The 15,084-nt window shown below is 33.6% G+C and overlaps 1 protein-coding gene across 3 annotated transcripts in view; it reads left to right on the top strand.

The window, feature by feature from the left end:
• Positions 1-15,084, top strand: part of LOC128228627 (uncharacterized) — a 60,779-nt gene that overhangs the window by 42,441 nt on the left and 3,254 nt on the right. Inside the window, exon 2 of one of the 3 annotated variants that reach the window (XM_052940043.1) lies at positions 2,552-8,545. The exons of the other annotated variants lie outside the window; for them this stretch is intronic. Coding sequence (XP_052796003.1) covers positions 2,552-3,808 — 1,257 coding nt within the window. The 3' untranslated portion in view covers positions 3,809-8,545. The remainder of the gene's footprint in view (positions 1-2,551; positions 8,546-15,084) is intronic. 3 annotated transcript variants of the gene reach the window in all.

The following is a 15,084-nucleotide window of genomic DNA, read 5'->3' as shown; positions in this document are numbered from 1 at the left end:
CAAAAAGGTCGGTCAGGTTAGTGGAAACAAAACGGTCAGTCGGGTTAGTTGACACAAAAGGGACGGTCGGGTTAGTGGAAACAAAAGGGACGTTCAGGTTAGTGGACACAAAAGGGACGGTCAGGTTAGTGGACACGAACGGGACGGTCGGGTTAGTGGACACAAAAATGTCGGTCGTGTTAGTGGAAACAAAAGGGACGCTCAGGGTAGTGGAAACAAAAGGGACGGTCAGGTTAGTTGACACAAGTCGCCCAAGTTTCAAAGTGATAGCTTTGATAGTTTCCATGATAGTGACCTAAACGCAAAACTTAATCAACGGTGCCGACGACGACACTAGCTCGTCATTTTTTGAATAATCAGACGAGCTAATAAATAATAATCACTATGTTCTGTTTACTTGCCATTCAATAGAAAAACAACATTTTATACAGATAAGCACAATGTGAAAAAGAACCATATATAAACATTGTATATACGCATTACAATAATACAAATCTAACAATATCTGTGTGTGCCCCACTGAGTAGTTTTTTCAACTAGATGTTAAAGCTGTCAATTTTAAGTATTGGTGTCAAAATACCTTCAAAATGTCGGTGAAACATTGAAATTTGACACCGTCGAATTTTAATCTCAGAGGTCATTTTTCAACAAACAACGTATTAATTTTTCCCCGACCGTTGAATAATGACCATTCGTTGCGTGCAAAAATGACCGTCAAAGGACTCTTGAGGTCAATTTCAAACTTGGTCAAACTTGATTTCAAACCGGCCTGTATTTTATAGAATACATACCAGAGTGACAACTTGCCCATCTCAAAAACAGTTTGAAAAAAAAAAAAAAAAAATGAAAAAATTGCGACGCACAGGAAACCAAACTTAACGCTGGCTTTTTTTAAAGGCAGACAAGTTCATCGAAAAGTACTATTCAATGGAAAAAGTTGTGAAATCTTTCATACCACATATTGCCTCTTGTGTCTGATGTTTTGTACCTTTAGATGTTATTATATTGCGATATTTACATACATTTTGTATACCAGTGAATATTTTCTTTGATGTGTATCTATAACTGACGTCAAATGACACTAAATATTCACAGTTAACGTTTCAATATGTAACTTTAGAAATTTAAGAATTCTTACAATTTGTTTTGTATTTTTCAGTTTTTACCACATCAGGCTACATGAATAAACTCGAAATCAAAATTTAGCCTTTGGTCATACTATACGCGGTGGTCCGCCCCCAAGGCGTTATATGTTTACAGTGAAGAAAAATCTGTACATTTGTTGACAGATGAACGAATTCATTGTATATTTACATTGTCGAAGTACTTGAAGTTGTTATTTGAATTGAGAGTGTATTACTTAAACGAAATTGATTAACAGCGCATAAAAAAAGTAAATTTAATGACATCTCATTATCTATTGTGCATGAGTTACATTAAATATACATCACTCTTTAAACCTCAAGAAAATTTATTGCAGAGCAAAATATATACTAGAGCTATTGATAAAAAACAACGAGTTGTACTCTATTACATTTTTTGTCGTAGATTTTTTATGAAATTTTAACAAAAGTTTTTATCAACTCTTTTTCCCATTTGATGAGATATTGCACTTTAAAAAAAAAATGTAAAATAATATTGATTTACATAACTTTTGAATGTCATGTTGTAAAATGAGTTGAGATTTGACTTAAGTATTTTCGTGATAATGTGACAAGATGTTTAGTATCTGTGTTAATAGTATGGCCGTGTTGTTTATTGTCTCCGTTTTTAAATTCATTAGTTGTGTAATGTTCCTAATGGGAAGGGTGTTTCTGTTGTTTAATTCCCTGTTGTTTCTCGTTTCTTTGTCTTAACGTTCCTGTTGCTTAGTTTCCATGTTGCATAAGTGGTCATGGTGTTTATATTCCCTGTTGTTTATTATCCCTGATGGATAAGGTGGTCCTGTTTCTATCTTGATCGTGTTGTTTAGTGGCCATGCTGCACACCAATCATGTGATTCTGTTCTTTAGTGTCCATGTTGCATAACTGGTACTGTTTACTGCCCCTGTTGTTAAGTGACCCTGTTAGATATTAATTGTCAAGCTTGTCTTGTTGTTTATGGGCCCTGTTGCCTAAGTGGTCCTGTTGTTTAGTGGCTCTGTTGTATAAGCGACACTGTTGTTTATTTTTCTGTTTGCTTAGTGTCCCTGTTGTATTACTAGTCCTGTTGTGTTGAGTCCCTTCTGGATAAGTGGTCATGTTGCCATGTTGCTCAAGTAATTCTGCTGTTTTAATGCCCTGCTAGACATGTTGGTTACAGTCCAAGTTGTTTTGTAGACATGTGGCATATGTGGTTCTGTTGTTTATTTGTTCTGCTGTTAATAGACTTTGTTGTTTCTTGAAAGTGTTGTTTCAGTGGTCCTGTCGTCGTATTAGATATACTTTGGATATTCAGTGCTATAACAGAGTTTCTGGAGAACAAAAAAGTTTTCGTAATGTATGTGTACCTTTTTTTTCTTCTTAATTTCCGTTTTTGTATCTTAAGGTTCACTTATTTTATCTGTTACAGTATCTTGGAAAAGGAAGAGGGAATATAAAACGAAAACGCGGGATGTTGCTGTTTTTGATCTCTATTTGCACACTGAGCTGTACATATATTGCTTTCAATTCAACAGTAAAACAGCCACAGACAGTAGAACAGGCGAAAACAAGCCGCCTTGTGCCGTCAAGCCTTGTGTATGAATATGGATCAACCACTACGAGCGCATGTGAAAGTAATATAACCTTCTATGAACAAGAGTTTGTTGTTTTGAAGTATGCCAGACATATTAAGAAGGACGTGTTTTCAATAATCTGCAGAAATGCAGTACCTCAGTATGCGTTTAAATACCAATGGGACAACACGAAACCCCTGCAAGAATGGCTTCAAAAGCTACAAACTGCTACTAGTGTTTTCCAGACGGGAGCCATTTATCCGGTCAATGACATCCCGACCTTTGTCTTTAAACGCATTGAAGCCCATAACCTCTACCACACAATGTGTGAATGGATGAATGTATTTTATATTTCTAAACAACTACAATTAAGTCCATCGAATGTTGACATTTTATTCATTGATGAAAGACCGGGAAATATGTTGGATCCTGTTTGGAATACACTGTTTGGAACAATTACAAAGGCCGATAGTGAGCAGGAACTTCCTGTGTTTGGAACGTTGATCTGGAGTATAATTGGGTACATCAGTCCTTTGAATAATCATGCTTTGAACGATGTTCCATACCTACAAGAGTTCAGAGATTTCTTCCTAGCCTCCTTCAGGATAAAGACTAAAACTAAACTAAACTGCAAACAGTTAACAATAACAGTGATTCTTCGGAGAGATTATATGACTCATCCAGAAAGGCAAGCAATTTTCGGAGGTCGAGTTCATAGGAAATTTGAAAACGAGGGCGAAATAATATCAGCATTGAAAAACAATTTCCCGGAAGCAAATATAACAGCTATAAGGTTGGAGGGCCTTACCATGCTAGAGCAGCTATCTCTCATTACAAATACTGATATTTTAGTAGGAATGCATGGGGCCGGATTAAGTCACGTGCTATTTTTACCAGACCACGCTCATGTTATAGAATTGTTTCCTTTATCATTTCACTCAGATACATATATTCATTTTCGAACATTTGCAAGGTGGCGTAATTTAAAATATTTGTATTGGCAAAACACGGAAGAGGAAAATGAATTTAAAGGTTTTTATACACATATACCAAAGAACATAGTTGATGTGCTATCTACTAAGGCAAATGCTTCATTATGTGGAAATATATAAGCCATTTCGTTATAATTTCTTGAAAATTGATGTAACATTTGAGGATCAACGAGCAGAATTTCATATACCAACTTATTTCTGATAATATCGCAGGATAATAACAATATTTAATGAAAACAACAACAGGAAACAATTACTTTATGTAAGTCGATATTTAGTCACCTTACTGGAGTCTGGTAGTGTGGACTAGGAACCCTTCAAAATGCTATAGCAAAGTGTACATAGTGAAGCTTCAATTTACAACACTTTTGCAGTAGAGCATTATACCAGTTGTATAAATGATAAGCCTGTTTGGGGCACACGGTTCAAGGGTGACAGACGCGTCGTTAGAATTAAAGAACGACATATTTCGTGTACCTATATATTAATATATATTGGGGTTACCGCATTTGAACACAAAAAAACAAATTTACCAGAAGCTCACATCTGGTCCAAAAGTTGTCTGTAATAACAGGTTATCTATGTATGGCTGCCAAATTTCTAGATGGCCACCATATATAGTGGTTCTTGTGACCTGAATAAATGGCCTGTTTAGTAAAAGGTAATGGTTATTAAGATGTTGAAAGTAAAGTCTATAAACAATTCGATTTAATGTGTTACAGTATTGCAGACATTTTATCACTTAATTTATGTAACCTATGTATGATACGGACCAAAAAATATAAGATGGCGTTCAAGATGGCCACCATTAATATCTAATTTTTATCTCTAAATTTGGCACACGGAAAAAATTAAGATAATCCTATTTATTTCATTATATATTTAAGGCCCTTGATCCCAATGTACCTTAAATTTACATGCTGCATTGATTTCCTTATGGACAAGGTCAATTCAATCTGAGGGTCAAGGAACGAAAATGCCACAACATTTGATATTTCCTGTGTAATTTTATAGTTTTTGATGCTAATGCAATTGTGTCTATCCAATGAGGGATGACATAAATTTAAACATAATATATATTTTTTTTAATTTAAAGCAGCTGAATCGTTTATATAATTTAAACTACTAGTGTTATGGCTAGGTTAAGGAGCCTCTCAGGATATATCCTTTATGTCCACAAAATCTAATATGGCCCCATGTGGTATTGATTAATTGTCTCAATTATAGAGCTGCACACTGGTTTGGTTGGCTTCGAATGGGGCATATGTTTGCCAAATGTGTAGTTGGCGATGAAGTGCCTAAGGTGAAAAGCACATGGGTTACTTTGGCTCTGATTAATCTAAATGGACTACATGTGACACTAAACTAAATGACAGCTGCATATGCGCTAGTTTTGCTTTGAATGAACTTTATGGTTGCCAAAATCTGGACAATATAGCACTGGGTAGGCTAATTAGAGCTACACATGGGTTTGGCTGAACTTGATGGGGCCAGAATGATGTGATCTTTAAGTCTTAATTAGAACTGCATACATGTTTCTTTGGCTCTTAAAAAGCGCTATGATTGCTTGAACTGGTCATTACGTCACTTAATATGCTTAATAAGAGCTATGCATGTGTTTGTTTTGCTCTGAATTATCTTAATGATCTTTGCCAAGATATGGTTCATTTGGCATTTATTAGACTTAAAAAAGCTGCATATAGGTTTGTTGGGCTCTAAATGGGCTTCATGCTGTTGTTTTTTCGCTTGTGTTATTCATAAACTTTGTCTCTAATTTAAGCTTCGTGGTTGCAAAATATAGTCTGCTTTTCACTGAGTAGGCTTGGAGCTGTATATTTGTAATTTAGGTCTCTACATTGGCTGTATGGTTGCCATCATGTGATCTATTTGATACTGAGTGTACTATGTTGAAATATAGCATGGGCTTGTTTTGCTCCAAATTGGGCTGATGGTTGCTACATGTAATCATTTTGGCAGTGCAACGGTTTCATTAGTAATACACAGTTTGTTTTGCTCTGAATCTGCTTCATTGTTGCGAAAATGTGGTCAATTGTGCACTGTCGGGCTACACATGCCCTTGTCATGCTCAGAATGTGCATAATTGTAGTCAAAAGTAAGACAGTAGAGAACTGGATTGACTAAAAACAGACTCTCTGAGGTTTGTTTATATATGAAATTTGCTTTACTGTGATCATTAAAGTAATTTTCAGACACTGGAAGGGTCTGTGTAGAAGTATTCTGTGGTTAAGAATGCCGAATAATGCTGCTTTACTGTTTGCCTGACACATGGTGGACTTAACTGTAGCTACATTTGTGTTTACTGGTACTGCGATGGATGTGGAAGAGCCCTCCTGTGGTATGTTTGACACTTGATAAACTTTTTGCAGCAGAATTTTGAATAACTGGGCACTGAATTGACTTGTGATCCTATATAGGATTTCTTTACACTCAGTGGTCTCAAGTCTAACAAAGGTTTTTTGGACACACCGTGGGCTTGATAACAGTCAGTTTATGGTAGCTGTATGGCAGATTTGGGTAGATGATCCCCAGAATGTGATTACATGAGCGCTGGCTTAACTTTTGTAAACCACGGCTACCGCTTGTTTAATAATGATTCGGCTTGGCTGTAACCACAATAGGGATACAGAGGGCTATTGGGGACCTACTCAGTGGACTTATAGAAACACGATTTGGCTTTCTAAATACTCTTTGACCTTGGAAAGATATTATTTTTGGGTTGTCTGGAACTAGAATAATTGCTCAACAGGTTGGAATAAAACACTGAATAAACTTAAAAAGTGATATTTCCGGCTCGATAGGACTACAGGAAATTCCCCAAAATATTTTATATGAAACTAGTCAAGCACTGAGTTTCTGAATTAAAGTAACGTATGCTGATCTAATCGTCTATTGAAAGGCTCTTTTGAAGGTGGACTTAATTTAATCTGAATTTATAACGATTTAATATGTGATGAAATTACAAGATTACTTTAGGCTACGTGTTCAGAAAATTTATTAATGTTTTATGTTGATTTGATATGTTTACCCGACGGTAGTAGTGCATGCCTTGTAGAATTATATTTCATGTGTATTTTCGATATTGTAGATCCTATTAACAAAATGTATAAGCATTTCTTTAGCATATTGATATATACATTAATTTACAATTTGCTTAGAAATTAGTTTTAATTTGTTATTTGTAAAGTAAGCAGTTTCTTAAGTAGTGAATCAAATGAACTTTTAGTCTCGGTAGTGCATCAAATAAACTGTAGTCATGGTATTGAATCAAATTAACTTGTATTAACGGGGATGAATAGAATTCTCATAATAATCATTTTCGCTCACAGTGGGGAATCATACGACCTTAGCTAGATATATTACAATTACATAATAAAAGTTACTTAATCAAGCTATAATTGTCGAATTACATGATTTGGAGATCAATTATTTAACATAATTTCAGTACTATTTTATTAGTCTTATTTAGAGTTGCAACCATCTAACTGTATTGCTACAAGTGTGTATTTATTGTATATTTTATACATTTGCCTTACTGTGAGTTTGATTGTTCAAATTTTAAATTCATTTACACTTTTTAATTAAGTCCGATTTTAATAATTTTGATTTATTTTGTATTTAGTAAGTTATTTCGAGTAATGTATTCAGTGAAAATTCCATATATATCAGTCCCTGAAATTTATTTTGCATATCTGAAATTTAATGTCATTTTTTATATTTCTATACACTGTAAAGGGTGATTTTATAATATTCTAAATTAACTTTGAATTTTCTAGAAGTGATTTGTAGCATAAGAAACTGAATATTGTAATTAAAATAGTACAATAATCAGTGATTTGTGACCATTAAACATTTCTGTAATTAATATATAAAACATTTCACACTTTTATTAAATACTGTGTTGTGATTAATATTGTGTGGGTTGTGATATAATAAAACTTGTCAGACAAGGAGGAACGCATTGACCATATGGACAGAGAAGAGGACAAGTTGGATACATCCACATGTGATGGTCGAGTTTATGTTTCTGTAGAGGAGGCTAAAATTTTGGAAGCCATGAAATTACTTGGCATAACCTTCAGACATGATGAAACTCGCAGGCATTTAGATATGATAAAACAAATATTGATGTAAAGCCAACTCCAAAATCTACTGAATCGAGGGCACTTCATTTTCCTAAGCTTTCAACATTCTACGGTGATGATGGCAAAGATGAAGTTTCATGGGAAACATGGAAGTATGAGGTTGAAGCTTTGATCAATGAGATATTCTTTTCAGAAGAGCAGATTATGTTAGGTATAAGAAGATTATTAAAGAGCGTGGCAGACGATAGAATCAGACGATTTGGACAGGGTGTTAGATAAGATTATAATAATTTAATGATGACTCAGTTGGAAAATGATTATGTAACACTCGAATCTAGTGAAAGGCTAATGCATGAATTCTATGCATGTGAACAGCGCTCATCTGAAAGTGTGCATACATATGCATCAAGACTTGAAGACCTTTTTGATCAAGCAGTCAATTTACGTACTGTAAGGTGTACTGGCAAAGGTTTAGTAAAATAAGTATTTCATTCGGGTTGAGGAAAGAGTTGAAGCACTTAACAATTTACCAGAGAGATGGGATGACTCATTTTGAGGATTTCAAAAGATAAGTTAGAAATACTGAGGCAGATTTGTCTCAAAGCCCTAAAGTCAAAAGAAAACCTGTAAGGCTGCTGTAAATGTTGATAGGAAAGAGGAGAATGGTGACATGGGCAAAGTGATGCCACTTTTGCAAAAACTTTATGATAGAATGGGAACATTAACACACAACAATGTTCCAAAAGAGGCAATAGTAAGTAACATGAACTAAGGCGCAGTCTATACGGGCTTGAAGTATTATTCCCGGACACATTATAGTTAAAAAATACTAATTGACTAAGTAAAACATACTTGGAGTGAAAGGGACACGTTTTGCAGTTCTGTTACTGTTTACAATTTATTTAATATATATATATATACAAACAACCACAATGATATTGTATACATTGTATATTATACATTTTACTATATATCGAAATAATTTGCGTTGTGCTATTCATTTGAACTTAAATAGAGCTACTATGCATTTCATTTCAAATACATTAACGCATTATAAGAATATGTAACAAACAGAATACAAATAAAACCTACCACATAACAATAATGATTGCAAAGAAGAATATTACAATCAGGAGTAATTGTATTTTTTACTGAAATCGAATGGGCAAAAATCAATTTAAATATGATTGTAAGTCATGATCAAACATTTACTCCATTACTAGTTATAATTAAACAAAAGGAACCCTAACTCTAAAAATTGAAGGAATTATTGATTGTACATGAACTTTTTGTAGCCAAGCCATTACATCTGCAAAACATCTCAGTGAGAATACAGAATATATTCTTATTTGTTTGTTACAAAAATAAAATAACCCCAAAAAGGTAAAAATCTGTTGCAAAATGTTAAATATGAAAAAAGTGTTGTTTACAATTTAAGGGCAAATACAAATACTGCTTTCATTAAGACCAATACAACAGAATTATCTAAACAACTGTTTTTTAAACTTTTAAAACACCTTTAAGTGTTTGAATTGATAAATGAATTTGAATTTAAACAGCCTTGTTAAAATCAGGTATATAATAAAAGAAATATGTTTAAGACATTCATCAGTTAAATATGCATGTACACATGTACTCTTTAGAAAATTAAGTCATCCACAGTGACCCAGATGTCTTGCTTTCCAATATATTTTTATGTTTTTACATCTGGCGGGAAACAAAATTGTATGAATAAGTTCATGTTAAAATTTTCAAGACTTTAAAGGCCCAATATGTTTAGTAATGTTACTTTATCTACGTGTATGTATAGCCAAATGACATCCCTTAACCTTCTTGACATCTTTTAACAGCAAGTATGAAAACAAACAACATTGGATATATCGATACAACAAATATGCAACACAACTGAAAGTATATTTTAAATTTAGCGCCTATTTTTCATATTTCAATGATACTGTTGGACCTTTCCATACATTGTCGTTTAAAACAGCATTGTGTGGACATTGGGGTTTTATCAAACAATATATATCATAGTTTTATACTTACTTTCATTTTTTTCTCTCATTATTAATTATTAAACCCTAAAACATTTCGGGCCTTTCAAGTATGAGCCTAATTTTCTATCAAATAAGAATCCAGTCAAGTATCACAAAAGGCAGCTGAGCTTTTTAAGCACTATTTTATATTTGTATATGCATAGGTTTAAAAGCCGTAAGGCCACAACAAATTGATCATTTGTTCTACGGATTTTGCCAAAAAAATTATGAGCGAGCGAGCGAAAAAAAAATACTTTTTTTTAAATTTAAGGCAAATCAGAGGCGAGCGAAGAGCGAAAAATTAAAAAAAAAAAATATTTTTTTAATTTCTTACCAAATTTATCATACAATTATGTCAAGAAATGCTTTTCAATTACAAACAAAGGTTTCAGTTATAAATGAAAAGGTTTTGATTGTATCACATGAAAACCTGTCTCAATATTTAACAAATGGCAATGAGATCCACTTTACTATTAACTTAAATTTAAACGTGGATATATTGTAAAGACAACATTCCTCATAGTAACGTGCAATTATTCGAGGACCAAAACGAAAACTATTGTATTCATTCCGTAACTTACTATCCCAAAAAACATTTTAGACTAGTAAGAGTAATTCATCATTTGAGCATTTTGAGCATTTCCAAATATTGGGTCAGGTCTAAATTTGAACCTCTTGAAGAACGTGATAAAATTGTAGTGACATTGCAGAAGATTGAAAAAGTAAATAACACAGAGAACATTTCTAAAAAAAGAAACAATGTGGATTGAATTGCGGGACAACATATTTGAAGCAGGATCAAACAATTCTGCAAATGTGGCACCGGTTATTATTTTAAAGCAGGTGGTGTTTCCCTTTCAAGACCTCGCCTTGACCAAGAACCTATGCTGTATAGGTCCGTGCCTTAAAAAGAACAACATGATGGCCCCATAGCCAAATTAAAATTAAAACAGTCATTTTACTTATAAAAGGTTTTATTTTCTAATTTAACTGATGTTATTTTCAAACTGTATGTGTTATGCACTAGTCAATTGTAACCACCAGCCCCCCCCCCCTCCCCTCCAGGTCTGGGGAATAGCGGGGACTTTCGGTCCAGCCAACCCCGCCTGGCAAATCCACCGCATTCACCCGGCACTGCGGGGCCACCTGGAAGGTTAAAACACGGTTCATTTACCCGGCTCTCCTCGGACCTGAGGGGAGGGCATTGGGGGGGGGGGCGTGGTTACAATTGACTGGTGCATAAATACAAAATGTTTGAATGTTTCTGAAACATTTACAAGTCCTACTATTTTTATCTGTTTTAAACCATTATGATTATATCAAAAGACATTTAAGAATTTAAAAAAATTAACTCACGAAAACATGTTCAATGGTTGTACCGTAAGTCGTGTGTTCGTGTATTTTAATATAAGTTTTGCACTCAAAATCCGATTTAGTTATTATTTAACACTAAATTTTGAGTACAAAACAATAAATTACTTAAAACACACATAAATAATTATTGCCTTCGACGCTGTGAAACTCTTGTTGTTTACTGAAGACTATAATCCATTGACTATGACACTGATTTTCACTTAAAAGTGTATTTTACATTACAAATACTGAAAGTAACCTGAAACTTAATACCGGAAATGAATAACAACGGTGCGTCCTGCAAAATATTCCCGACAAAAAAGACTGTCAAGAAATATCGGCTATTTTGCGGTTACCCGGACCTTATTTTGTCCTGACACGAGGAAAGTTTGCTCGCGAAGAATTTAAAGCATGGAATTACCTTCAAAAAGTCGAGGTCGACGTTGCAGGTTTAAATTCTAAGTAAAAGAATTTCAGAAAATAGAGGAAATTTAGAAGTCAACAAAAAATATAAATATGTGCGGCCAAATAGTATGTGCGGGCGCATATTATTTATATATTCATTTTTTTTTTTTCGTTTTTCGAATTTTAGGTGCGGCAAATCCAACGAACAAATGATCAATTTGTTGTGGCCTAAGTAACTTTTCTAATGTTGACTGTACAGACAAAAATAGAGCAAGCGCCGATTTCTTATGAAAACCATTCATATATATGAAAACAATGTAAACGATTAGAATTATTAGATTATATTATCTACACAAACTGCCTTAATGAGGCTAATTATTTATATATGATAATATGAAAGGTAGAACCAATTTAGACCACACATATCTTTACTATTACTTTATATATATTAATCTGAATGAATATTTGCAATACAGTGTCAAATTATGTTAAGTTCAAGCAAAAAAGCGCTTTCTTTCTCTTCATTCAATCTTATGTTTTTAATATTTAGTGTTCTCAAAAAGAACCAGCCGCCTGCCAAAATAGTTGGTTCAAATGGCAATTTGCCAGTTCAAATTTGGAAAAATAAGTGAACTTAAGTAGAATAAGTAATAGCTGGTCGATGACTTTACTACTTGAGAGGTTTCAGACGAATTTTATTGAGAACCCTGGATAATTAATTCAAAACACAAGCACACCTTTTCTGTACTGACAGCTGAATCTTGATCAATAACTGTGGTTCTTGAGCATATATAAGTATTTTTTTGACAGAATGCTTCAGTTTATTTCTTAATGCAACACAACCTGGAGTTTGACAAGAGTCTATTCAATACCTAAAGATTGAGTTGGTATTAGAACATGTAGTATTTTCATAACAAGCAGCAACAGCCCTTTCGGCCAAATGAAAAGCCGCAAATCTTTGAACAATCATTATTTTCTAATGCATTGAATCAATGTAAGCTTACTGAAATACATCAGTTTGTCAAATTTATGTTTTTCCAGTCCAGTCATGTATATATATATATATATATATATATATATATATATTTATATATATATCAGACAACGCGAAAACTTTTTCTTCTTCACAGGACATTGCGACAGGTAAACACCTTAAGTTTACCTGTCGCAACAAATTTTTACCTGTCGCAATGTTACAAACAGTATTCGGTTACATCAGCTTAAACCTTGATTTTAAGCCTCTTTTTTAAATAAGTTTTGTAAATCCCCATTATAACAGGTTTAGATCTTTTTGGTTAGACTTGTCTTACAGTTCTATAATAAATTACAAAAAAGCTAAATACCATGTAAAAAATCAATATTCGGATCTTATGTCATATTTTTTTTCTTCCTTTGCCTCCCAAAAAAACCAACTCATATCTGGTTCGTCTACCCATGGAACAGCTAGATCTTACTCTTTTAATTCATCTTTAAAGCGACAGTCCGCAAAAGTAACCGTATTTCAAAAGTTTTTAATAAGTTCCACATTGATTCAGACCGACTGAACCGCAATTATTTTTTAAAAAATCGCTTTAATAACTTAGATTTAACAAATTGAAAATTGCCGAAAGTTGCTATTTTTAGACGGCAAAAGGGAAAGTAGGTCTACGGTTTTTCCGACTACTCTTGGGGGCGATACTATTTCCCGGTCCCGGTCTCCTCCGGTCTCTGTTTTATAGTAGCTATCGGGCGTGACCAAAAAGGTGTTAATGACCGCGGGGGGTAATAGGATTACAAAAGATTACAGTTGATTAAAACATTAGATATTTGATGATAATTATGTCACTATTTATTTCAAATGTTATATCAATAAAACATAAAATAAATTTAGGCAAAGATAAAAACATGAAATATGCACATGTACTGAAATTAATGTCATGAATAACAAACACATTGAGTGTGTGTTTTTTTCATATTAAATTCAGTTATAAGTATACTATTGATAATATTAATACAAAAAATAACAATGCTTGACTACATGTAAATCAGATATGAGTCGGATATGCAAACATGGAATTTTTCAATTGTAATCATTTATGCTTAAAAAAATTTATGTCGGGGGGGGGGGGGTAAACATAAAAGGAAGAACAATAACATAACATAACATAATTTAAAAGGTGCAATTCTAAGTTAATTCATACTCTAGCCGTCCTCAATCTTTTATGCAAAAAACATGAGCATTTGTACTGCATCGCATCTTTCTCTACACCTTTAACACGAATTGCATAAATAGTGTATACCTATAACAAATTGCATAAATTAAGACATAATGTTTATATATTTTATACCATTTTGTTACATATAAAAACAACTAAGATTGTCAAAATCGTGTTATAAACATCAGCAACACAATCCGTTGCCTGGGGCCATAAGTTATGAACCGGGAATTATGAGACCGGATGAGACCGGATTTTACGAGGAGAGACCGGGAAATAGTATCGCCCTGCGCATGCGCAAGAACTTTGGAATCCCACTGTTTTTTCTATTTATATAACCGTTAACTCTCGGGGGCCGATAGTTAAGAAGAGATATTGAAAATGACACGAAAAACTCATTTCTAGGTCGATTTGAACCAATTTTTTTTTGGATTCGTCAGTCAGGAATGCTTATCAACACATAGATGAATTTTATTTTTTTTTCATGGCTAATTTGCCCGATTTGCGGACTGTCGCTTAAAAGATACAGCACGGTTATAAAATGTAACGAATTGTACTACAAGTCAAACTCAGGCACAACATTTATGCAAAAACGAAAGTAGATTTCTTGTTATTGGCAAAGTTAAACAGAGCGGAAAGAAAGTCAGCTCGGTATATTAATCATCATATCTAAATTAAAACGATTGCCGGGAACCACTTCGCCGAAAATAAATACATACGGAATTTTGTAATTTCCAAACATTTCCGTAAAATAAAAGTATTAGAGTACGAGCTGAAATCGGAACCTTACGCGTTTTATCGGCTTTTACGGAAACATGTCGAAACGGGGTTTACAAATAGTGATACACGGATTAACACGCTGAATAATCATGATATAATAGTTAAAAATAACTCTGAACATTTATTTAGAAACTGAAAGTAAATTTTCCGAAAATTAAACGGTGCTGAATGTAATTTTTCACCGGACATTGTGACCGACCAAAACAAAAGTTTCGCCGGTCAAAATGGAAATATACCGGACATGTCCGACTGTCCGACGGACATTCGCATAGTCTGATATATATATATTCAACAGAACATATCAGTTCAACAATATAAAAATAATGATCTTGTGTTCATTGACAGTCAAAAACCATTATAACTATATGCCTAACTGATTGCTTCTCGAACTAATGGTGCAACAAAAGAAACTGAACGAAAACACTAAGAGCTGGAAAATTCTGAAAGTATCCGGTTTTAAATGCTTATTTTGGCACTTGACACAAATTTCAGAATATGGCATTTTGCCATTGTCTATAGGTTGC

Source organism: Mya arenaria, chromosome 3 (genome assembly GCF_026914265.1).
Source record: "Mya arenaria isolate MELC-2E11 chromosome 3, ASM2691426v1".
NCBI lineage: Eukaryota > Metazoa > Mollusca > Bivalvia > Myida > Myidae > Mya > Mya arenaria.
Note: the sequence above shows the minus strand (reverse complement) of the source record. Positions and strands in the feature narration are given on the sequence as shown.